Source organism: Microcaecilia unicolor, chromosome 5 (assembly GCF_901765095.1).
Source record: "Microcaecilia unicolor chromosome 5, aMicUni1.1, whole genome shotgun sequence".
In the NCBI taxonomy this organism is placed as follows: domain Eukaryota; kingdom Metazoa; phylum Chordata; class Amphibia; order Gymnophiona; family Siphonopidae; genus Microcaecilia; species Microcaecilia unicolor.
Window position 1 is genome coordinate 4536087 of NC_044035.1, and position 25545 is coordinate 4561631.

Genomic DNA, 25545 nt, shown 5'->3' on the forward strand with positions numbered 1-25545 from the left:
AGGGGTTCTTATAGCTTTTTCAGCTGCTCTACCATGGCAAATACATAACACTATATCTGATAAAGAGGGCAGATATCTCTTCGTTACAGCATCCCTATATAACACTCAATATACTATGTTATCAATATATGCACCTAATGAGGGGCAAGGGACCTTCTTAGCAGACCTGGAGAGGGTTTTACAGCGCCATGCTCAGGGACAATCAGTGATAGGGGTGACTTTAATCTTACAATAGACCCGTCATTAGATAATTCAACAGGGAAGGTGTACTATGCCAAGAGGGATAGAACTATACTTAAAAGTTTTCTGGAACGCTGGGGCCTGGCTGACCTCTGGCGCGGGAATCATGATCAAGAGAGAGACTATTACTACTACTACTATTTAACATTTCTAGAGCGCTACAAAGTGTACGCAGCGCTGTACAAACACAGAAGAAAGACAGTCCCTGCTCAAAGAGCTTACAATCTAATAGACAAAAAGTAAAGCATTTAAATTAAAAATATTTAAGCAGTATTTAAGTTTAAGTGGGGAACTCCTTTTTTCTGGCATAGATAATTAGCCCTTTTCAGTATCCTGCGCTCTAAGCAGTTGGTTATAGCCCGTCTTGCTTCCTCATTCCATTTCATTAAGATTAGGATTGAAAACCAAATTGTCAGGAAGGTTAAAGGACAGTATATTTCACAGCCAGTTCCTGCAGAGCCTCATCCTTATCTCTTCCCCTTCCAACAGCCGTTGGATGATGCTGTCGATGTTCAACTTGTCCACATCTGCCATCCCTCAGATAACGAGCGTCGAGGATAAAAATGGGTTTGTTTTTTTAATTAAAAAAAATTAAAAGAAAAAAAAAGATCTACAACTTAAAAAAACCCGCCTCCTCTCTATGTTCTTTTCTTTCACCTAATACTATGCCGCCGATTCCTCCGCTGACCTGGCGGGCCACTAACCCGGCTCCGTTTCCTTACCGCTCACCTTCCGCTCTCTCGGCGACCCGAGCCACAGGGACTATACATACTTCTCCCCTAAGTATAACACATACTCCAGGATTGACCTTTGGCTGGGGGACGGGGCTATAGCAAACAATCTGCAAGCAGTAATCATTGAACCATGCACATGGTCTATCACTCCACAGTGGTATTGACTGTGGGAACAATAAATATTCTGAATGGAGAAGGATAAATAGAGGGGTTCCCCAGGGGTCTGTGCTGGGATCACTGCTTTTTAATATCCATACATGATCTGCAAACAGGAATAACGAGCAAGGTGATTAAATTTGCTGATGACACAAAGTCGTTAAATCATAAGAGGATTGTAAAAAATTGCAAGAGGACCTTATGAGACTGGGCATCCAAATGGCAGATGACATTTAATGTGAGCAAGCGTAAATTAATGAATGTGGGAAAGAGGAACCCAAACTATAGATACGTGATGCAAGGTTCCACATTATGAGTCAATGTCCAGGAAAACGATTTGATACATTCAAACCTACAACAAAAGTGAGGTTATTATAATGCCTTTTTATCGCTCCATGGTACGGCTGTACCTCAAATATTGCATGCAATTTTGTTCACCCCAACTCAAAAAAGATATAGTGGAATCAGAAAAGGTACAGAGAAGGGTGATGAAAATGATAAAAGGGATGGGATGGCTAAAGAGACTACAGCAGCTTACTGAAGAGATAGCTGAAGGGAGATGTGATAGAGGTCTATAAAATACTGGGTAGAGTGGAGGTGAATCGCTTGTTTACTCTTTCCAAAAACACTAGGACTAGGGGGCACACAATGTAGTTACTAAGCAGTAAATTTAAAACAAATAAGAGAAAATATTTCTTCACTCAACATGTAAAGAGGAAATATTTATTCACTCAACGTGTAATTAGACTCTGGAATTCGTTGCCAAATAATGTGGTAAAAAACAGTTAGTTTAGTAGGGTTTAAAAATGGTTTGGACAAGTTCCTACAAGAAAAGTCCATAAGCCATTACTAAGATGGACTTGGGAAAATCCACTGCTTTCTTCTAGGATTAGCAGCAAAAAAAATGTTTTTTACTCTTTTGGTACATTGCCATATACTAGTGACCTGGATTTGTCACTGTTGGAAAAAGTGGGCTTGAGGATCCTTCAACCTGACCCAGTACGGCAGTGCTTCTGTTCTTATGCAGGTGCTTTCTCTGTCCCTAGAAGACTCGCAATCTAAATTTTGTAGCTGGGACAATGAAGGGTTAAGTGACTTGCTTGGGGCCACAAGGAGCTGCAGTGGGAACTGAACTCAGCTCCTCAGCCCACTGCTCCACTCTGCATGAAGAAAGATGTTATCTGCTAAGCAGTACTTGAGGGACAGTGAAACAACCGGTTTATTTGTGTCTGAAAGAAGTAAGCTCTATTCATAAGCATAAACTGACATTCTTGGAGTTTGACACTGTCAACTATTTTAGGAATCTGTGCTATTAAGGAAAGACATCTCTGTTTCTATCTCTCCAGTACACCTCTATAATCCCTGGGTAGTAAAAATCTGATACATAGCTTTATAGTATTGAGAGATGGATCTATTCTCTGTAGTATCCACCTCCAAAACTTCCCTCAGTTTATGTCCCATGTAAGATTCTAAGCCTGCTGGTAACAAAGATTTTAGATATGTCAACTGCAGACATGCATACTGATTGCCCACTTGTGTAGGAACGTTTTGCTGTAGGTCAGCGTAACCCCGCAAATTGCCATCTTCTCACAGAAAAGTAAGTCTCACCCTTCTCCACCTAACAAAGGCTTCATTTTCTAACTTGGGCCTAAACTCCATATTACCTATAACAGGGACACCATCATCTTATCAAATGTTACAACAGGTTCCGCAGAGGTCGAAATAAAGTTCTCTGTTTATTGAGACAAATCCTCGGTTATGCACATGCAACAAAAAAATTTAAATGCCAAGGGGCAAAATAGGCCTTCTTACAAGGCAGAACTGTATGGACTTCACTACCCAACAGCCAGTCTTGCAAATGGCAAAGCAGGTGGACGTAATTATATTTCTCCAAATCTAGCATACCAAATCTGTCCTGTTACCACTTCCAGCTTCATTTCAGCCGTCTTCCCTCCCCAGCAAAATTGTGTGAAGATATGCCAAAGCTTGACCAAGTAACTTTTAAGTACATGAATAGGCAGCATTTGTACACGTAAAGCCACCTGAGGAACACAGTCATGCGAAAAAGACCAACTCTCCCACATAATGACAAGGTAAGTTCCCCCAGATGATTAACTATTTACGAGTGTCATTTAAAAGCTTGGAAACTTTAAGCTGGTACAGGCAGGGCCGCCGAGAGACTAGGTCGGGTCCGGGGCAAGGCCACCCCATCTCCCCCCCCCCCCCCGCCGCCGCCTCCCATCGCTCCCCCCGTTGCTGCCGCCCCCCCGTTGCTGCAGTCCTCGGTCTCACCTGCCTGCCTCCACGGCTCCGGGCCCCCTGCATTCAAGGCGGCAGTCGCAGATCGCCTCTCTTCTGGCCTTCCCTCCCTCTGTCCCGCCCTCGTCTGATGTAACTTCTGGTTTCCCTGAGGGCGGGACACAGGGAGGGAAGGCCCGAAGAGAGGCGATCTGTGACTGCCGCTTTTAATGCAGGGGGCCCGAAGCCGAGGAGGCAGGCAGGTGAGACCGGGGACTGCAGTGCTGGCAGCCTGACCCCGGCGCCGGGCCGCCCTGGGTATAGGTTTTGCATGGCTGCTGTTAGTAGGATACCCAAATATCTAAACGTCAAGTCCTCCGCAAAAGTCTCAGACTTAGTAAGATTGAACTTGAAGCCCAAAAAGTCTCCATACACCCGAAAACTATTCATCAGCATTTCTACAGAATGATAAGAGGTTGTAATGTACACCAAGAGGTCATCAGCAAAAGCAGCTAATTTAAATTCAGAGAGCCTCAATTTCACCCCCACTATCTCAGGAACGTTAATGGGGAGAGTAGGCATCCCTGCCTAGTTCCCCGTTTAATGCAGAATCCTTCCAACAGAATCCCATTTATCCAAACTGCTGCCTTTGAACAACAGTAAACTGATGTAACTGCATTCTGGAATGAATCCTGTATCCCACAAGCATCCAGAACCCTACACAAAAAAAATTCCATGATACCCTGTCAAATTCCTTCTCTGCATCAAAGCTTATCAGCATTCCATGGTGCTGCACTGCCTCCAGGGAAGTTAAGATTCTTTGTACCTTCCCAACCGCTTATCTGGCCTGAATAAAACCTAAATTACTAATCAGGGGATAACTCTTTTAATTCCAGAGTCACTTTTAATATCGACTACACAAAGACTCCAGTATTTTTTCTTTATCACAAAAACATTTTATTGTATTGCAATGCCCGCTAACCTCACTAGCACTGCTGCCTACTATTAAAACCTCACACATTCACTCCTCCGCTCACCTTGCACACCTGTATTTAATTTAATTACAAAACAGTTGATTTTACATTTTAAACTGCATACTTATACTGTTTCATATTGTGCATATGTTTTGCCATGCTTATACATTATATCATACTCAAATAATCAAAACTCAGTCCTGCCAGAAACATCTTCACTGCGTCCATGCGGAAGGCGTGGCGTTTGTAGGGAAACATTTTCACTGCGTCCATGCGTTAGGCGTGGCGTTTGTAGGGAAACATCTTCACTGCGTCCATGCGTTAGGCGTGGCGTTTGTAGGGAAACATCTTCACTGCGTCCATGCGGAAGGCGTGGCGTTTGTAGGGAAACATTTTCACTGCGTCCATGCGTTAGGCGTGGCGTTTGTAGGGAAACATTTTCACTGCGTCCATGCGGAAGGCGTGGCGTTTGTAGGGAAACATTTTCACTGCGTCCATGCGGAAGGCGTGGCGTTTGTAGGGAAACATTTTCACTGCGTCCATGCGGAAGGCGTGGCGTTTGTAGGGAAACATTTTCACTGCGTCCATGCGGAAGGCGTGGCGTTTGTAGGGAAACATTTTCACTGCGTCCATGCGGAAGGCGTGGCGTTTGTAGGAAAAGGACCATTTTGCTGGCAGGACTGAGTTTTGATTATTTGAGTATGATATAATGTATAAGCATGGCAAAACATATGCACAATACGAAACAGTATAAGTATGCAGTTTAAAATGTAAAATCAACTGTTTTGTATTTAAATTAAATACAGGTGTGCAAGGTGAGCGGAGGAGTGAATGTGTGAGGTTTTAATAGTAGGCAGCAGTGCTACTGAATAAAACCTGCCTGTGCCTCTGTAATAACTGATGGTAGAAGCCGCAAAACTCTATTGGCCAAGACCTTTGTAAGTAATTTGGTCTCATAATTCAAAAGTGAAATAGGTCTATAAGATTCCAGCTTTGTGAGATCTTTCCCAGGCTTTGGCAACACAATGATTATTATTATTAGCATTTGTATAGCGCTACCAGACGCACGCAGTGCTGAACACCTGATACAAAGAGACAGTTCCTGCTCAAAAGAGCTTACAATCTAAATAATACAGACAGACAAGACAGTTACGGGTGAGGGAAGTAGTTTTTGGAGAAGCCAGCAATGAATGGGTTTCAATAATAGCATTCAACACTGTAGTTATGGAATTCGCTATGAAACCACTTTGTAAGGAGGACTTTGCAAATTATCCAATGCATCTCCTCTGAACTAATAGGGGCATTAAGCATAGCTTCATCTGCAGTCATAATACCTGGCAAGTCTAAGCTAGATAGATATTTGGCACCGTCTAAAGTCTCAGGTTAGTCAGGCATGTACAGGGTCTCCAATAACTGTTTAAAGATATCGTTGATAGCCCCATTTGTACTTACCACTGCGCCATTTTTATTTTTCAGAGCTGTAACCTTTGTAATGCCTTCCTTAGCCTACCGGTCTTATTAGTGTATTTATACAACTGAAATCTGTAGTAATCCATAGGTTTTTGAACCCTTTGATGACGAAGGGAGTTCAAATGGTGATGTGTTTCTAAAAGATGAACAAGGGCATAACTGATACAAAGGGACAATCTATTGATATCGCAGCAATTAACTAAACACATTATTGCACAGCAAAACTTACTGCTCAGAGAATTTTATCAATGTGGACATAGAGCCAGAGGAAAAAAAAAAAGCTAACTTCTTTGAAAGAAAAAACATAGTATAGTTACCGTCTAGAACTACTGTTGGAGCAAGAGGTAAAACAGTTAGCATAGCTGGGTTTAAAAAAAGGTCTGGACAAGTTCCTGGAGGAAAACCGTACCTTATCCCTGGGGTTCAGTAATATGGAATCTTGCTACTTTTTGGGACTCTGCCAGGTACTTGTGACCTAGACAGTGGGTTAAAAGTGAAGGAAAACAATTTATTAATGTGCAGGGAAAGGGGATGATTTGTTCCTTTCATGGGGGGGGGGGGGGGGGGGGGGGTGACCTACTACTACTACTATTTAGCATTTCTATAGCGCTACAAGGCATACGCAGCGCTGCACAAACATTACATAATCTGAAATGTCAGATAACCAAAGGTCAGTTAATAGGGACTCACTACTGTAGTATGTGGGCATAGAAATACCTAGAAACCTGACATATGTAGATTCTGTAAGAAAGAGTTATAAATGGTTTCTCATCCCATAGCACAATAAAGTGCACATCTCAATCTATTGGAAACTCTAAACATTACAACATTGCTGAACCAGAAAAGCATTGGGATCGCAATCCTAAGAGAATTATAGAACAAGAAAAGGTTATGATCACCTGGGACATTCCAAATCCAACCCATAGAAAGCTTGAGACAAGAAAACTGGACACTGGAAAGGAGAAAAACACCAGCACTGTACTGATTATAGAGTTATCAGTTCCAATCAATTATTCTAAGAATCGGATGGAGAGGAAGAAAATGCCTAAATAACAAAGAAAATATGGTAGAAAGATACAGAAATATTTCACACTGGATTGGGAGCCACAGGCTTGAAAAAGTTTGATAAGTTGCTTATACATGTTTTAACTTATGACCTCCAGAAGGAAGTTCCCTTCAGCAAATGTTAATACTACAGCTAGCGTTAGCAATAAATTTGAGCGACTAAGATCATACTCCATGTACCCTGGCTTTGAATGGCGTTCATTACTGTCATAGTATGTGCAAAACAAACCCATTTGGAGTTGGTCAATATCTAAACTAATCTAAACGTTTATAGACTGCTTATCCCCAGTCGAGAAGTAACCTAGTGGGCTGAGAACCCGAGTAACTGGGTTCAATTCTCACTGCAGCTCCTTGTGACCTTGGGCAAGTCACTTAACTCTCCATTGCCCTAGGTACAATATTTAGATTGTGAACCCACTAGGGACAGAAAGTACGTGCATATAATAATTGTAAATCACTTTGACTGTACCACAGAAATGCGATATATTAAATCGCATTACCCTCACTACAGGTCCATCAGTTTACATAACATTAAACGGGTATGCACTGGAAATGAATTGTTTAAAAGAAAAGAAAACATTTAACAAAGACGGAAAGAATTAGCAATTTTCCTGAACTAAATATTTATAAAATAAGAGGAAGGGGAATGCGATTTGATAAACCACTTTCCTGTGGTTACAATTAAAAGTGATTTACGTATTATATACAGGTACTTTATTTTGTATCTGGGGCAACGGAGAGTTAAAGTGAGTTGCCCAAAGTCACAAGGAGCTGCAGCGGGAATTGAACCCAGTTACCCTGGTTCTCAGGCCACTGCACTAACCATTAGGCTACTCCTCTACTCCTAGAAAAAAAATAGGCTGCTGTTTAACAGGCAGAAGAAACCCATTCCAAATCTGAGTTGCTTGAACAATCTGATATACAAAAGTACACCTAGAGGCTAATGTACTTATCAACTCCATAAAATGGATTGGAACTCAACCCTGCAAAGTTTTAAAAACAAAGCAGGCCAACTTAAAATTTATGTGAACTTGGAAGGAAGGCAGTGGAGCTCTTATAATAATGGAGTGACCTTGTCATATCTATCTGATTTAAAAATCAACCTGGCCGCTCTAGTTTGCAAAAGTTGCTTAGCAGAAAAGTTTAGCAGAAATTCCTGCATACACAGAATTACATTGGTAATATGAGCTTTCGACTCCTAACCATGACTCTCTTACTCAACAACCTCACTTATCACCCCTACCACTGCAATTTCCCCACCCCTAGCTGTCTGTTCGTCTGTCCAATTTAGATTGTAAGCTCTGTTGAGCAGGGACTGTCTTTTCATGTTCATTTGTACAGCGATGCGTAAGTCTAGTAGCGCTATAGAAATGTTTAATAGTAGTAGTAGTAGTATGAGCCAAGTATAGGACAGTCAAGCCATTGTGACATCACTGATGAGGTTGGCTCTTAGGCATTGGTGGACAGGCATTATGACATCACAATGTCAGCTCTGGTTAAATCACTGCTTTGAGCCAAGTATAGGGCAGTCAAGCCATTGTGACATCACTGATGAGGTTGGCTCTTAGGCATTGGTGGACTGAGGCATTATGACATCACAATGTCAGCTCTGGTTAAATCAACGCAACTCCTCAGTACCTTTCCGCTCTCATCTCTCCCTACACTCCTCCCCGTGAACTCCGTTCGCTGGGTAAATGTCTCCTGTCGTCCCCCTTCTCCCCCACTGCTAACTCCCGGCTCCGTTCCTTCTATCTCGCTGCTTCCTATGCCTGGAATAGACTCCCTGAGCCAGTACGTCAGGCTCAGTCTCTGGCTGTCTTCAAGTCTAGGCTTAAAGCCCACCTCTTTGCTACTGCTTTCGACTCCTAACCATGACTCTCTTACTCAACACCCTCACTTATCACCCCTACCACTGCAATTTCCCCACCCCCTAGCTGTCTGTTCGTCTGTCCAATTTAGATTGTAAGCTCTGTTGAGCAGGGACTGTCTTTTCATGTTGATTTCTACAGCGCTGCGTAAGTCTAGTAGCGCTATAGAAATGTTTAATAGTAGTAGTAGTAATAGTAGTAGTAGAATGTCTTCTGCTAATGCCCTGTGTTCTTTTTAATGCAAGATCAGGATGTAATGAGATCAATGTGATTCAAGATTTAGTGGAGGATTCTCAGTTAGGTATGGTTTGTATAACTAAAACATGTTTATTAGATGTGATATACCATACAATTCAAAAAACAGGTCTCAGTGTACACAGGTTCAAAACAAGGAAACAAATTCAAATATCAATAGGAAAAGACAAGCAATTCAAGGAGAGTAAATCTTCTCTGCTCTCTGGGTTAGAAATTACTACACTGCCCAAGGTTAGCTCAGAAAGGTGAGAGGGATTTTGGTTTTGTAAATGAGTTGGTTAAAACTGCAGCTTATCCACAGTCACTCTGGTTCTGGCTTGGAACATATGTTTTTAGTATTCGTACCTCAACTGTTCAAAATCATTTCCCAGTTAAAATTGATTTGGAATTGCTTTTGGAACTGCTTACAAAATTTAATTTGGAATTTCAAAAGATTCTGTTAGAGGATTTTAATTTACATTGGATCCCTCTGTTCCTTATGCATCATTTTAAATATACATTGTCCTGTCTTGGTTTTTTGTTGAAGACTAATTCACCGACACAAGAGGCAGGGCATATTTTAGATGTGTTGTTATGAATGTCAACTTGGAAGTGTGTTTACTGAATGATATTGTTACAGCTGGATCATTGTAAATTGGATTTTAACCTGTACTTATCAGATAAAGGATTTAATAATTCGACCACTGGGAAATGGATTAGTGGGAAGATCGACAAACAACTTTTTACATACTCATTGAGTTTTTCTTTTTGTTACATTTGTACCCCGCGCTTTCCCACTCATGGCAGGCTCAATGCGGCTTACATGGGGCAATGGAGGGTTAAGTGACTTGCCCAGAGTCACAAGGAGCTGCCTGTGCCTGAGGTGGGAATCGAACTCAGTTCCAGAGTTCAGTCTTTAAACAATTGGCCAGGACTGATGTTGACAATATGATAAATGAGTGGAATTGTAAGTTATCTGAAATTATTGATCAGGCTGCCCCAGTCAGGTATTTGGAGAGAAAAACTTCATCCAAGGAATTAAGGTCATTAAAACACGACTGTAGAAAATTAGAAAAAAAATCTCTCTATATATAAAAGGCACCACCAACGTTCTAAATGAAGCCTCCAGCCGGAAGTGTGAAGGGGGAGAGATATCCGGTTTCCCCATGAGTGTCTGCCCCGCCCTCGCTCTCTCTGTAACACAAACAGTGAAGGAAAACACAGCAAAACACCAAATCAAATCGCTCTCTCTGTAACAGTGAAGGACTCAGAGGGGGGAGAGGAGAGAGGGCAGAAGCCCTCACTATCTCTGTAACACAAACACAGCACAGCAGGAAACTTAACACTGAAGGACTCGACTCCGAGGGGGGGGGGGGGGGGACAGACAGCACAGGGGAAGGGAGAGAGGGCAGAGGGCAGGGACACACACACACACTCCCACATGCACACAGAAGAAAACCTTGCTAGCCCCCGTTTCATTTGCATCAGAAATGGGGCTTTTTTACTAGTAAGAACATAATATCATAAGTGTTGCCACATTGGGTCAGACTGAAGATCCATTAAACCCGGTGTCCTGTTTCCAACAATGGCCAATCCAGGTCACAAGTACCTGGCAAGATCCCACAACAGTAAAACAGATGTCCATCTTAATAATGGCTTACGGACTTTTCTTTTACGAACTTATTTATTTGTTGCATTTGTATCCCACATTTTCCCACCTATTTGCAGGCTTAATGTGGCTTACAATGTTCTGTTATGGCATTCGCCATTCCAGGATAAGGATACAATCCAGCTTATAATTGAAAAAGAAAAACACCTATACTGCGACCCAAATTGGGAGATAGACGTTTATCTCACAAAAACGAATAAAGCGGTATAATCGAAAGCTGAAGTTGGACGTTTTCAACTGCACTCCGTCGCAGATGCGGACAAAGTTGATGGGGGCGTGTCGAAGGCGTGGTGAAGGCGGAACTGGGGCGTGGTTATCGGGCGATCAGAGATGGGCGCCTTTCGCCGATAATGGAAAAAAAATATGCGTTTTTAGTGAGAACTTAGGACACTTTTCCTGGACCCTGTTTTTCCACGAATAAGGCCCCAAAAAATGCCCTAAATGACCAGATGACCACCGGAAGGAATCGGGGATGACCTCCCCTGACTCCCCCAGTGGTCACTAACCCCCTCCCACCACAAAAAATGATGTTTCACAACTTTTTACTTTCACCCTCAAATGTCATACCCACCTCCCTGGCAGCAGTATGCAGGTCACTGGAGCAGTTATTAGGGGGTGCAGTGGACTTCAGGCAGGTGGACCCAGGCACATCCCCCCCACACCTGTTACAATTGTGCTGCTTAATGATTAGTCGTCCAACCCCCCCAAACCCACTGTACCCACATGTAGGTGCCCCCCTTCACCCCTTAGGGCTATAGTAATGGTGTAGACTTGTGGGCGGTGGGTTTTGAGGGGGATTTGGGGGGCTCAACACACAAGGGAAGGGTGCTATGCACCTGGGAGCTCTTTTACCTTTTTTTTTGTTTTTGTAAAAGTGCCCCCTAGGGTGCCCGGTTGGTGTCCTGGCATGTGAGGGGGACCAGTGCACTACAACTCCTGGCCCCTCCCACGAACAAATGCCTTGGATTTATTCGTTTTTGAGCTGGGCGCTTTCATTTTCCATTATCACTGAAAAACAAAAACGCCCAGCTCACAAATTGTCGAATAAAACATGGACGTCTATTTTTTTCTAAAATACGGTTCGGTCCGCCCCTTCACGGACCCGTTCTCGGAGATAAACGCCCATGGAGATAGACGTTTTTGTTCAATTATGCCCCTCAATAGGTACTACATAGAAACATGGATGTCATAATTGAATTAAGCAGACAGATATAGTGCAAAATCATTCAGAATATAGGTAGAGTGGTGATATGTTACAGTTTTAGTTATTGATCATTGCTGTAAGCCTTATCCAAACCTTACTGCTTTATCACATTCTATGGCAACAAATTTCAGAGTTTAATTACACACTGAGTGAAGAAATATATTCTCCAGTTAGTTTTGAATGTATTAATTAGTATCTTCCTTGTGTGCCCCCTAGTCCTAGTATTTTTGGAAACTGTAAACAAGCGATTCATCTCTACCCGTTCCACTCCACTCATTATTTTATAGACCACTATCATTATCTTCTCATCAGCCCTCTCGTCTCCAAGGTGAAGAGCCCTAGCCTCTTTAGTCATTCATGAAAGGGAAATCACCCCATCCTCTTTATCATTTTCGTCGCCCTTCTCTGCAACTTTTCTAATTCCGCTATATCTTTTTTGAGATGCAGTGACCAAAATTGCACACCGTATCTGAGGCACGGCCACACCGTGGCAGGATACAATGACATTATAACAGTCTCATTTTTGTTTTCCATTCCTTTCCTAATAGTTCCTAACATTCTATCTGCTTCCTTAGCCACCACCACACACTAAGAAGAAGGTTTCAATGTATCATCAATGATGACATCTAGATCCTTTTCCTGGGCAGCGACTCCAAATATGGAACCTTGCATTACATAGCTATAGTTTGGGTTCCTCTTTCAAACATGTATCACTGCACTTGCCCACATTAAACATCATCAGCCATTTAGATGCCCAATCTCCCAACCTCGTAAGGTCCTCTTGCAATTTTTCACAATCATCTTGCAATTTAACTTTGAATAACTGTATCATCAGCAAATGTAATTACCTCACTAGTTATTCCCATTTTTAGATCATTTGTAAATATGTTAAAAAGCAGCGGTCCCAGCACAGACCCCTGGGGAACCCCACTATCTACTCTTCTCAACTGAGACAAAAGTTCATGGAGAGAAAAACATTAGGATATGCAACAGGAAAAATAGACTAGCTAAGAAAGATTATTTTAAGAAAACTAACATAGGTGGGAATGATTCCAGAAACCTGTTTGAAATAGTGACTAGTTTGTTTAATATTTTTTAATTCTTAGGGCCCTGTTTACTAAGCAGCATTATAAGCGCATTAACCATGTATGTGCCTACATACGTAATGCCACACTGGGAAAAGACCAAGGGTCCATCAAGCCCAGCATCCTGTCCACGACAGCGGCCAATCCAGGCCAAGGGCACCTGGCAAGCTTCCCAAACGTACAAACATTCTATACATGTTATTCCTGGAATTGTGGATTTTTCCCAAGTTCATTTAGTAGTGGTTTATGGACTTGTCCTTTAGGAAACTGTCTAACCCCTTTTTAAACTCTGCTAAGCTAACCGCCTTCACCACGTTCTCCGGCAACGAATTCCAGAGTTTAATTATGCGTTGGGTGAAGAAAGAATTTCTCGTATTTGTTTTAAATTTACTACACTGTAATTTCATCGCATGCCCCCTAGTCCTAGTATTTTTGGAAAGCGTGAACAGACGCTTCACATCCACCTGTTCCACTCCACTCATTATTTTATACACCTCTATCATGTCTCTTCTCCAAGCTGAAAAGCCCTAGCCTACAATATCCCTATAGGCGCCTATATGGTTAGCGTGCGCGATAGAAACACTAACGCACCTTAGTAAACAGGGCCCTTAATATAGATAATAGACCCTTTTCTTTTGCACTAGCTGAATTTTTTTGAACAAAGATGGTCATGAATCAATTTTTTTATTCTTTATTTTTAGGAATTTTAAGACTATTTCACAAGTATCCACTTTTTCCAGAAACATAAGAAACAAATAAGGAGATCATACCTGAGAGCAAGGAAAATCAAACACAAGAAATTATCCGCAGATATTCTTACATTAGACCACAATGAAAAGTGGGGGCAGAGAACAGCTGGTCTTCCATTTTTAGCAAAGATTATGAAGGCAGCTGTGGGCTCCTTTAAATGAACTTAAGACAAATAAGGGACAAGGGAGGAACAACCCAACTGCAATGTATTATTTATTTATTTATTGCATTTATATCCCACATTTTCCCACCTATTTGCAGGCTCAATGTGGCTTACAATGTTCTGTTATGACATTCGCCATTCCAGAGTAAAAGATACAATTGGTGTTACGTAGAGAACATGTGGTATGCCTTGTTGAAGAGATAAGATAAGTTTTTATGAATATTTAAGGAAATGTTTATATAAAATAGAAAAAAAAAATCATTTGAGGATAATAAATAGAAACATGGTACATAGGAGCCAATGATGAGGAGCCAGGGTACGAAGGAGCTGAGAGGGTGGTGGATACTTGGAATGCCCTACCGCAGCAGGTAGTGGAGATAAAAGCCATAACGGAATTTTAAAAATGCATGGGATAAACACGTAGGAATCCTGTTTAGAAATAATCGATCCAAAGAAGCTTAGTACTAGTAATTGGGAAGCGAAGCCTATACGGGGGCGGACTTCTATGGTCTGTGCCTTGATCATGGAGCTTATCAAGGGCTTCGATAACAGCTTCAAATGTTTTTAAAAAGGACAGTGCCAGGTAGACTTCTATGGTCTTTGCCCTGGAAACAGCATGGACAAATCAATTGAGGTATACCCACCTTGTATTACCTCATACCTTATGTATGCGTTTATCTCTTCGGGCAGATTGGATGGACAGTACCAATCCAGTCTTCGGGGCACGCCTAGTCCCACTGGGTTTTCAGGATATCCACAATGAATATGCATTAGAGAGATTTGTAGGCACTGCCTCAATTGCACAGAAATCTATGTCATTCGTAAACCCAATGGGACTAGGTATGCTCCAAGCACTGGTTTGGGAATGGCTGATTTAGAGGGAAAACAATTCCTTTCAGGACTATACTTAGGTATAGGCGTTCTTTATTCCCTACCCATGATAGCACCATTTGCTCAATAATCAGCTTTAATGCTGAAGCTTTTGTTCAGTTTGAAATCGTATTGAATTCTTTAATCAAATAAAATGCTTCAGTAATTGAGGATTTAACTGTAATAACAACCTGTATGTCATCTACATAAATATTATGGTGTTTCTTTCCTATATCCAAATTCTATGTTGTAAACTATTTTGATTTTGACTCAGTGAGAATCGGTATGTCAAATCCAATAAATGATAAACGATAAGATAAATCCAATGCCCGAATTTCCCTCCTTAACAAGTAAGGGGTCCTTTAACTAAGGTGCGCTAACAGATTTAGCAGCCTTATAAGAATGAAGTGATGTTTCCAGCTTTGAGTTGTTATATTAAGTACTCTAAATAGTTTAGCACATAGTGTCAGAATATTTATTGATTCAAAATCTAGAAATGAATGTTCAGCTCACGCATATAGTTAGAACTGCTTTTGGTCATTGCGGTTTCTTCGCCAAATGGGAAAATGATATCTTACTTGATAATTTGCTTTGCTTTAATTGCAACAGATTATTTTTCTATGAATGGTTTTCAAAAAATAGCTCAATCCATTCTACTTTCCAAGTTAGACTATTGTAATATTTTGTATTTAGGATTACTTTGAAACTTTCGAAAAGGGTTCAAATGGATCCTCAGAAGCTTAGCCGAGATTGGGTGGCAGAGCCGGTGGGGGGAGGCAGGGCTGGTGGTTGGGAGGTGGGACTTGTTCTGGGCAGACTTCTACGGTCTGTGCCCTGAAAATGGCAGAAACAAATCAAGGTTAGGTATACAGATAAAGTAGCACATATGAGTTTAAATTGTTGGGCAGACTAGATGGACCATGCAGGTCTTTTTCTGCTGTCATCTACTATTTTCTGCCGTCATCTACTATGTTACTATGTAACAAAACAGCAGTTCAGATATTAGGCGGGTCTGCAGCATAAGCTTTCCCAAATAATAATAATTACTATATTATTGTACTTTATTGTAAACCACCATGAGCTCAGCGTTGAGGTGGTTCATAAGTCTGAATTGTTCTATCGCTCCCAAGAATGCTGAGAGCTCTACCCAGATCACTTCGGCCCATATGGATTGATGCTGAGATGAATAGGGAGACAGAACTAGCAGAATAAAAGAAAGTGATTATGCCTCTGTACAGGTCATTGTTGAGGCCTCACCTAGAATACTACATCTGTTTTTGAAAGCCATAGCTCAAAAGAATCAAGAGTTTACATGTGGTCCAGAGAAAAGGCAGCCGCAATAGCGTGGGGGCTGCATCGTAAGTGATAAGTGGGGAGGTTTCTAAATATATACAGTATACCTTGGAGCAGTGATTCTCAGCCCAGTCCTTAGGACACATCCAGTCAGCCTACTGCCTTAGAAGTGAAGAGTGACAGCAGGGGGTCAGATAGACACATCTAAATGGTACTTACAATGCTCAGGAAACAAATCTTCTGCAATGGAAAGGAAGTTCTAGAACTAATGGTCACAATATGAATAAGGGGTGCTGCAGTGGCGTTCCTAAGGGGGGGGCGGTGGGTGCGGTCCACCCCGGGTGCACACCGCTGGGGGGGGGGGGGATGCCGCGCGCGCCTGTCCTCCGTTGTTCCATGCTTCTTCTCTGCCCCGGAACAGGTTTGTTCCGGGGCAGAGAAGAAGCATGGAACAACAGAGGACAGGCGCGCGCGGCACCCCCCCTGGCGGCGGCGGCGTACACCCGGCGGGGGTCCTTCGCGGGGGTGTCCTTTTGCTGGGGGGGGGGGGGGGCGCTGCACCCGGGGGGCGGGGCGCATCGGCAATCCGCCCCGGGTCCCAGCCCCCCTAGGAATGCCACTGGGGTGCTGAATACTAGAATGTCCTCCAGGAGGAGGTGGTGGAGTCAAAAAAAATAGAGAAACTCAAAAAACCATGGGATAAATACAAAGGAACCCTGATGGCAAGAAGATGGAAATCAAGCACTGGGATAACTTCCATGAAGTGACAATTGCAATTATTAAAACCTGAGGCTCAATGAGAAAGCAGCAGTTACATAATATCGTAAGAGCTGCCATAATGAGTTAGAACAAAGGACCGTGAAGCCAAGTACTCAAGGTCACAAAAACTAGATAGATTATATGCTGCTTACGTGGCTCAGGACAGAAAAGGCTCTTGGGCATGAAGGACATTTCTCACCACTGGCTCCAACCAGGGATAAACAGTGGCTCATGGACTTTCTCCAAAAAGTTGACCAAATCTTTCTTAAACCAAACTACATGAATAGCTTTCAGCACGTTCTCCAGCAAACAAAGCTTCGGATTTATTTTAAATGCACTATTTAATAACTTCATGACATGTTCTCTACATAATCTCTGTACTTTTTGACAGAGTAAACAACCAACTTCATTCGGTATTTTATAGACCTTTAACATATCCTCCCCTCAGTTGTCTCTTCTCCAAGCTGAAGATCCCTAACTGCTTTAGCCTTTCCTCACAGAGGAGTCCTTCTATCCTTTTTTCTCTGTTCCTTTTCTAATTCCGCTATATCTTTTGAGATGTGGTGACCAGAATTGCATATGACATTCAAGCTGCTGTTGCACCATGAGGTGATAAAGAGGCTTTATCATATTCTCTGTTTATTCCTTTCCTAATAATTCCTAACTTTTGGCCACCACTGCATACCTGTAGCTCTATGAGAAAGTAATGGGATGTAACCTGAATGGCATGCCAGTTGCAAAAAATAAAGCCAGTGGAACCACAATACAGAGTAACTTGCATGGAGTGGCAGCTGTAACCCCCAAAGTGCAAACTGTGCTATTTTAATAGACTATGTAAGAGGCACAAGAGGGTCCTAGATGTTGGGTTGTATATAACTATCTGTATACATGTTTTGTAAACTGCATTCATTTACAGCAATGCAATTCTAAAATGGAAATAAATCAATCTATCTAAAGTGGGCAAATTGCTGCTGGGACGGTTGCTTTGATCTTTACCTGCCATCATTCACTATGTGACTCTGCATTCCACTGGCCTTATTGATATGAGTCAGGGCCGCCGAGAGGGGGGGCGGGGGGGGCCCGGTGTCGGGGTCAGGCCGCCGGCGCCGCAGTCCCCGGTCTCACCTGCCTGCCTCCTCGGCTCCGGGCCCCCTTCATTCAAAGCGGCAGTCGCAGATGGCGTCTCTTCTGGCTTTCCCTCCCTGTGTCCCAGCGTAGCGGATACCGGAAGTTACATCAGACGAGGGCGGGACACAGGGAGGGAAGGCCAGAAGAGACGTGATCTGCGACTGCCACTTTGAATGAAGGGGGCCCGGAGCCGAGGAGGTAGGCAGGTAAGACCGCGGACTGCAGCGGTGGGGGGGAGCGACGGCAGAGGGAGCGACGGGGGGGGGGGGGGGGGGGGGGGAAGCGGCAGGTGGCAGAGGCAGGGCGGCGGGGGGGGGGGGGGGGGGGGCCGAGCGGCTTTGCCCCGGGCCCGGCCTAGTCTCTCGCCAGCCCTGATATGAGTCAGCAAAGCATGATGTCACTTCAATACAAAGCCAAACATTACCTGCCAGCTTTCCGTTAGCTATCATATTGGTGGCCACAAGCTTGATGGTGCTCTGAGAGGGTCCTGATGAGGTCACTGTGGTGACTAAGCAAGCTTTAAGGGAATCGCAGTAATAATGTGGGTTTTCTGCATTTGTCTCCAGCAGTAATTGCACTGCTCTGTCTGTCTGCAAAGAGAACAACGTGGAACTTTATTATACAACCAGCTATCACGTGTGACGCATTGCAGCACACTTCCTGCTTTGCTAGTCAGGCATCACTCACCTGCCCCAGAAGCAGAAGCTGGTCAGCACACTTTCTGGTGTGATCATACGTTGACCTCTTTACCTCCTGTAGATACGCTCTCTCCAGCTGAAATTTCTGGATGAAGAAAATAAAGAGCTAAGAGACAGAAAAGGCAGGAAGCAAAGTTCACAAATGGCCAAAAGCCATTGCTTATCTCTGGCACTGAGCAACAAGGAACAGATCTACTCCTTGGGATCCTGCTAGGTACCTGTGACTTGGGTTGTTGGGTTCAATGGACCTTTGGTCTGATACAAAATGATGCATTTTATATTCTGAGTAGACTCCTTAAGAAGCAAAAACAAAGAAAAGCTATGAGAATGGTATGGGATTTGCGTTACAAGACGTATGAAGAGAGACTTGCTGACCTGAACACGTATACTCTGGAGGAAAGGAGGAACAGGGGTGATATGATACAGACGTTCAAATATTTGAAAGGTATTAATCCGCAAACGAACCTTTTCCGGAGATGGGAGGCATGATACGAGAGTGAAGGGGGGCAGACTCAGGAAAGATGTCAGGAAGTATTTTTTCACAGAGAGGGTGGTGGATGCTTGGAATGCCCTCCCGCGGGAGGTGGTGGAGATGAAAACGGTAATGGAATTCAAACATGCATGGGATATACATAAAGGAATCCTGTGCAGAAGGAATGGATCCTCAGAAGCTTAGCTGAGATTGGGAAGCGGGGCTGGTGTTAGGGTGGTGGGGCTAGTTCTGGGCAAGGCTTCTATGGTCTGTGTCCTGAAAATGGCAGATACAAGTCAAGGTAAGGTATACACAAGAAGTAGCACATATGAGTTTATCTTGTTGGGCAGACTAGATGGACCGTGCAGGTCTTTTTCTGCCGTCATCTACTATGTTACTATGTAATCATTTCTATAGTGCTACTAGACGTACGCAGCACTGTACACATTATACGCAGGTACTTTCTCTGTCCCTAGAAGGTTCACAATCTACGTTTTCGCCCAGGGTCACAAGGAGCTGCAGTGGGAATCGAACCCAGGCTACCAGGATCAAAGCCTCCACTCCACAAATATAGGAAACTGAGAAACATACCTGGTGTCAACCGCAGATGTGAGATTTCTTAATTATATCATATCTTAGCAGTTTCTAAATCAGCGTTCAGCTCCACACTCTTGTACATTTTTCACATTGTGTTATCTACTGAACAAAATGCATCAACGAGGCACTCGATTCAAACTCATTTGCTATGACAGAAATAGCTTCAGTCTTCATCCAGTAGTATTTGAATCAGCTCAACTACTGTGACTGGACACAGATGGCCTCTGTTTAACTTATTATGGACATTGTTAAGGTAATTTTTGTAAACTGAACTAACTGCTGTTTGCTATGACAAAGGGTATGAAGACTTATGCAACTGAGACTTTCTGGCTTCATATTCTTAATTACTTTTTGAATATCTCTAAGATTTTTCTTTCATATTGAAAGTGTTCAGTATATTGTGTAGATAAGTGAAACAAATGCCTACTTTAATGCACTTTGAACTGTACTTCTTTTGAGACATCAAGTTTCAAGTTTATTAAAGGCTTATCTTCCGCCCATCAAGGGATGTCTGAGCGGCTTACAATGTAAAGGGGGAAGAAAGGACAAAGGCAAACATCAGCAGAGCAGGGAAGGAGGGGGTGAAATGCAATGCGTGGAAGGATAGGACTAATTACAGGCATCTGAAAATAGAAAGATGACAATCGTAACTTAATGGGTAGTCCATTTCAAAGAGCGAGGACCTGTACAGAAATCTGCTGCGTGCTGATGTGCCTAAGTTCACGAAAAGTAGAAACAATAAGTAGATACTTAGGTGAAGACTGGAGTGTGCATAAGGGACAGTAGGGGTTAAAGAGGCGAGACAAATAGACCGGTTCGCCAGCCAGGCGGATCTTATAGACAAACAGCAGCAGCAGCTTGTAAGTTATACGATGACATATCAGGAGCCAGTGTGCTGCTTTTAAAAGAGGGGTAAATATGATCAAATTTAAGGTGCCCTGTGATTAATCTGATAGTTGTATTTTGGATTAATTGAAAGCGATGTAGATCCTTAACACGAAATCCTTTGTACAAAGCATTACAACAGAAAGTAAAAAATGCCCACAAACAGATGTAACATAGTAGATGACGTCAGATAAAGACCTGTATTGTCCATTCAGTCTGCTCAACAAGATAAATTGATAGCATAAGGTATGATGTGATAATACATCTTGATTTGTCCTTTCCATTTTCAGGGCACAGACCACAGAAGTCTGCCTGGCACTGGCCTTTTCTCCAACTACTGAAGCTGCCATCGAAGCCCCACTCCAGCCCATCCAAATCTGTCCAGCCACGCCCGGCAGTGGTTTTGCTTTCCAGTTGCTGGAGTTGCCATCTAAGCAACACTAAGTTTGTTGGGTTCCATTCTTTCCACACAGGGTTCCTTTTGTTTATCCCATGCATTTTCATCTCCACCAAGGCATTCCAAGTATCTACCACCCTCTCCATGAATAAGTACTTCCTAACGTTATTCCTGATTCGGCCCTCCTGCAACCTCAGGTCATGCCCTCAGTTCTACCATCTTCCCGTCTCTGGAAAAAAGTTTGTTTGTAGATGAATACCTTTCAAATATTTGAATATCTGTATCATATTACCCCGTCTCTCCTATCCTCCAGGGCATACCATCTTCAGGTCATCAAGTCTCTCCTCATACACCTCGTGGTGCAAACCCCATTTCATTTTCATCGCTTTTCTTTGAACTGCTTCAAGTAAAAGACAGAGCCTCCAAAACTGAACAAAATACTCAAAGTGGAGCCTCACCAACAACTTGTACTGGGGCATAAATATCTCCTTTCTTCTGCTGGATATACCCTTCTCTATGTAGTCCAGCATCCTTCTGGCCTGTGGCCACTGCCTTGTCACATTGTTCCATCACCTTGAAATCCTCAGACATCATCACCCCAAGGTCCCTCTCCTGAGCTGGCTTATCAATCTCTCACCTCCTATCTGATACATCTACTTTGGGTTTCTGCGCCGCAAGTGCATCACTCTGCTCTTCTTCACATTAAATTTTAAATGCCAGACCTTTGACCAATCTTCTATTTTTTGGAGATCTCTTCTCATGGTTTCTATTCCTTCAAGGGTATCCACTTTGTTTGCGATCTTTGCGTCATCCGCAAAAAGGCAAGCTTTTCCTTCTAACCTTTCAGCAATGTCTCTCACACATATATTAAACAGAACCGGACCCTTCATTTCCTCCGAGCAAATTCCATTCACCACACCCACCCGCCTGTTGGTCAACTATTTCTAGTCCAGTTCACCTCAACTGTTTCTAGTCCAGTTCACCACTTCGGGTCCTAAGTTCAGCCCTCTCAGCTTATTAATGAGTATTTTGTGAGGAAATGTATCAAAGGCTTTGCTGAAATTCAAACCGATTACCTTTAGCGCATGTCCTTTATTCGGTTCTTTGGTCACCCAGTCAAAGAAATCAGATTAGTTTGGTAGGATTTTCCTTTGGTAAAGCCATGTTGCCTCAGATTCTGCAATCTGCTGGATTCTAGAAGGTTAACTCTCTTTTCTTTTAGCAGTGACTCCATTATTTTTCTTACCACTGACGTGAAGCTTACCAACCTGCAGATTTCAGGATTTTGTAGATAATAATCATATCTCCCCTCAGCTGAGGAGTAGCCTAGTGGCTAGTGTAGCGGACTTTGATCCTGGGGAACTGGGTTTGGTTCTATTCCCACTGCAGCTTCTTATGAGTCTGGCCAAGTCACTTAACCCTCCATTGCCCCAGGTACAAATAAGGACCTGTATATACTATGTAAACTGCTTTGAATGTAGTTGCAAAAACCACAGAAAGGTTTTTGGGATTCCTTAAAGATCCTGTTTCAGTAGTATGGTTCAGTGTGGAGTGTTGAGGATACTCCACACAGAACCATGAACTCCCCTCCCACCCCCCCTCATTGTAGTTTAAAAGCTGCTCTATCTCCTTTTTAAATGTTAGGGCCAACAACCTGTTTTTTGAGGTTGCTGTTGTCTGTCTGTGCATTTGAAGCCTCATTCAAATCAAGTTCATGCATATTCATTGTGGGTATCCTGAAAACCTGACTGGCAAGAGGTACTCCAGGACCAGACTTGGGAAACAGTGGTCTAATGTTTGGCAATTAAAATTCAATGCAAAGAGGTGCAGAGTGATGCACTTAGGGAGTAGAAATCCAAGGAGCCATTTGTACTAAGAGGTGACATGCACAGATGGGGAGAGGGACAGAATATGAGGATCTGAAGGTGACAAAAGTTTCGAGTTGCCAGATGGTGAAAAAATTGTCTAGTCCAATTCATGCCAAACAGTAGCCCAAAAATAGCCCAACAATTTTGACACTAGAAGAACTATGATAAACACTCGGCTGAATTTTTCTTTTATCCCCTCCCTTCCTCCGGTGACACTGCCAGTACCATGTGTGCAGCTAGGCCTACTCCTTCGTTCACTGATGCCACACTACACAACAGTATAGCCACTGGCTACCATATGTGCTGCTCGCTCTGCCTCCTTCAAGTCCACGTGTGCTGCTGTACTTAGCTTGCCTCGCTCTGCCTCCTCCCACCCCCCGTGCCATTGGGGGGGGGGGGGGAGATTAGAGGCAGAGAAAAGGGGTGAATGTGTCATGGGGATGGAAGCAGCAAGCTGAAGGCTGGCCATGAGGGATAGGGTGGGGGAAGATATTGTGATAGCTGGTGGGGGGTGAGGAGGATGAGGAGAAAGACACACACACCATCCACCTTTCTCCAGTCCCCCTACCCATGACACATACTTTCACTTATTTATTTAACAAATTTATATCCCACTCTATCCAAAGTTCTGGGCGGGTTAGAACAAACTTACAAAATAGCTGGCACAACTATCATATACAACAGCATACAAAGACAAAAAAAGGGCAGTTTTTTAAATCACATAATGATCAGGATAAATAACTAATGAGTCTCATAGTAACATAACATAGTAGATGACGGCAGAAAAAGACCTGCACGGTCCATCCAGTCTGCCCAACAAGATAAACTCATATGTGCTACTCAATACCATATCCCTCTTGAAATGGCCGTGTTTTAAGTTCTTGAACTGCACGAGAGAAGTAATACTATGGAAAGATACAGATAATTAATTCCGTAGTTTAGGTCTCATAATTCTAAACATGGATTTCCTACTAGTTTCAAGTCAGATACGATGAAAAGATGGAACCTCAAGTAAATCTTGGGAAATTGACCGTAAAGTCCTAGTGGGCTGATAAAGTCGCAAATTAGAGGCAAGAATGAGTGCTTTATAGGCCAAAACAATCTTGTATTTAATTTGTTGCTCTATTGCTAGCCAATGAAAAAAAATTAAGGACAGGGGTAGTATGAGTGTACCTAGGTACACCTGCCTCCTCTCCCTTGGCACAGACTACTCCATCCATCTTGCTGAAGCACCCCCTTCCCCCATGACATATACCACTCCATCAGGCACCCCCCCCCCCCCCCCCCCCAAGTTCCCTTCCTTGCATACACACCCATTCCAGTGCAAGGAAAAGCTGCCGGGCACGAAAGCGGCAGAGAAGGTGGGCAGCTCTTCCTCTTGCCACACTGAAGCGGTGTGTGTGCATGGAGGGAGGGAGGGAGGGAGCCAAAAACAAAGCAACTGAGCTGCACTGCATTGCAGCAGCAGATTACACAGAATTCTGTGCAGTCTATGGAGGTTAGGAATTCTGCCCACATTCTGCACTGCGTAGAAGTGCTGAATTCTCCCAGGAATACCACTTTAATAAACAACTTGCTATGCAATTTATAAATGTGCATAAATAAAAATTCCAGTCGTTCTTTCTAGATCCTAAGAAACTTTGTCGAGCCCTGTTTTAGGGCAGAGCTCAATTCTTTTGTTTCCCCCTGCTGATAGTTGGGCACAAATCGCAAGTTTCTGGAATGATCTGTTGAGGACACTAAGTACTGCCATCAAGCTCAAATTTACCCTCAAAGCAGCAGACTGTTTCACTTCAAACTGCATCCTACAGACCATACCTGAAAGTAGGAGTTCTCACACAGCAAATCATAGCATATATCCAGGGGGCTGGCCAGCTTCTCCTGGGGAAGTCCAGAACCCGTCCCTGCTGCAGTTACTCTTTCTTGATCCTGAGAGAAGCTGTTCAGATAGTGGGCAGCGATGGTCCAGAAATGCAGCTCTGACTCATCCCCGTACAATCTGAAAGGTACCGAAATATTCCAGGTGACTGCATGATCAACTGCAACACCAAGACTCTTTCCTGTTACAGCTAAATCTCTCACACAATATTAACCCTAAAGGAACTATTACACAGTAGAAAATAGATCATGCTGGCAGAAAAGTATCATTTGGTCCTTTCAGTCTGCCCATTTTACCTTCCAACTGTACAGCGACAAGTCTTACTTGCTCTTTGGTCTTCTCCCTCCCTCCCCTGCTGCTAGAGTCCCTTAGGGAGTAATGCTATAAGGTAGCATCTAGTTTAAGCACAAAATATACATGCAACTGTCAGCCGTTTGGTTATTTATGACCTGGATTGGCCACTGTTGGAAACAGGATGCTGGGCTTGATGGACCTTTGGTCTGTCCCAGTATGGAAATACTTATGGATTGGCCACTGTTGGAAACAAGATGCTGAGCTTGACGGACCTTTGCTCTTTCCCAGTATGGCAATACTTATGTACTTATGGAGTGGCCACTGTTGGAAACAGGATGCTGAGCTTGACGGACCTTTTGCTCTTTCCCAGTATGGCAATACTTATGTACTTATGGAGTGGCCACTGTTGGAAACAGGATGCTGAGCTTGACGGACCTTTGGTCTGTCCCAGTATGGAAATACTTATGTACGTGCAGATAAGTTCTGAAATGTCTTTGAGCCTATTTATGGACACTTGATTACTTACATTTACTATTTGAGTTTTACTGAGTACTC

At 43.1% G+C, this 25545-nt stretch overlaps 1 protein-coding gene across 1 annotated transcript in view; it reads right to left on the reverse strand.

The window, feature by feature from the left end:
• The window catches only part of WDR11 (WD repeat domain 11), a 165480-nt gene that overhangs the window by 15746 nt on the left and 124189 nt on the right, over positions 1–25545 (reverse strand). Inside the window, 3 exon segments of the mRNA XM_030202606.1 lie at positions 18325–18490; positions 18588–18683; positions 24636–24816. Coding sequence (XP_030058466.1) covers positions 18325–18490; positions 18588–18683; positions 24636–24816 — 443 coding nt within the window.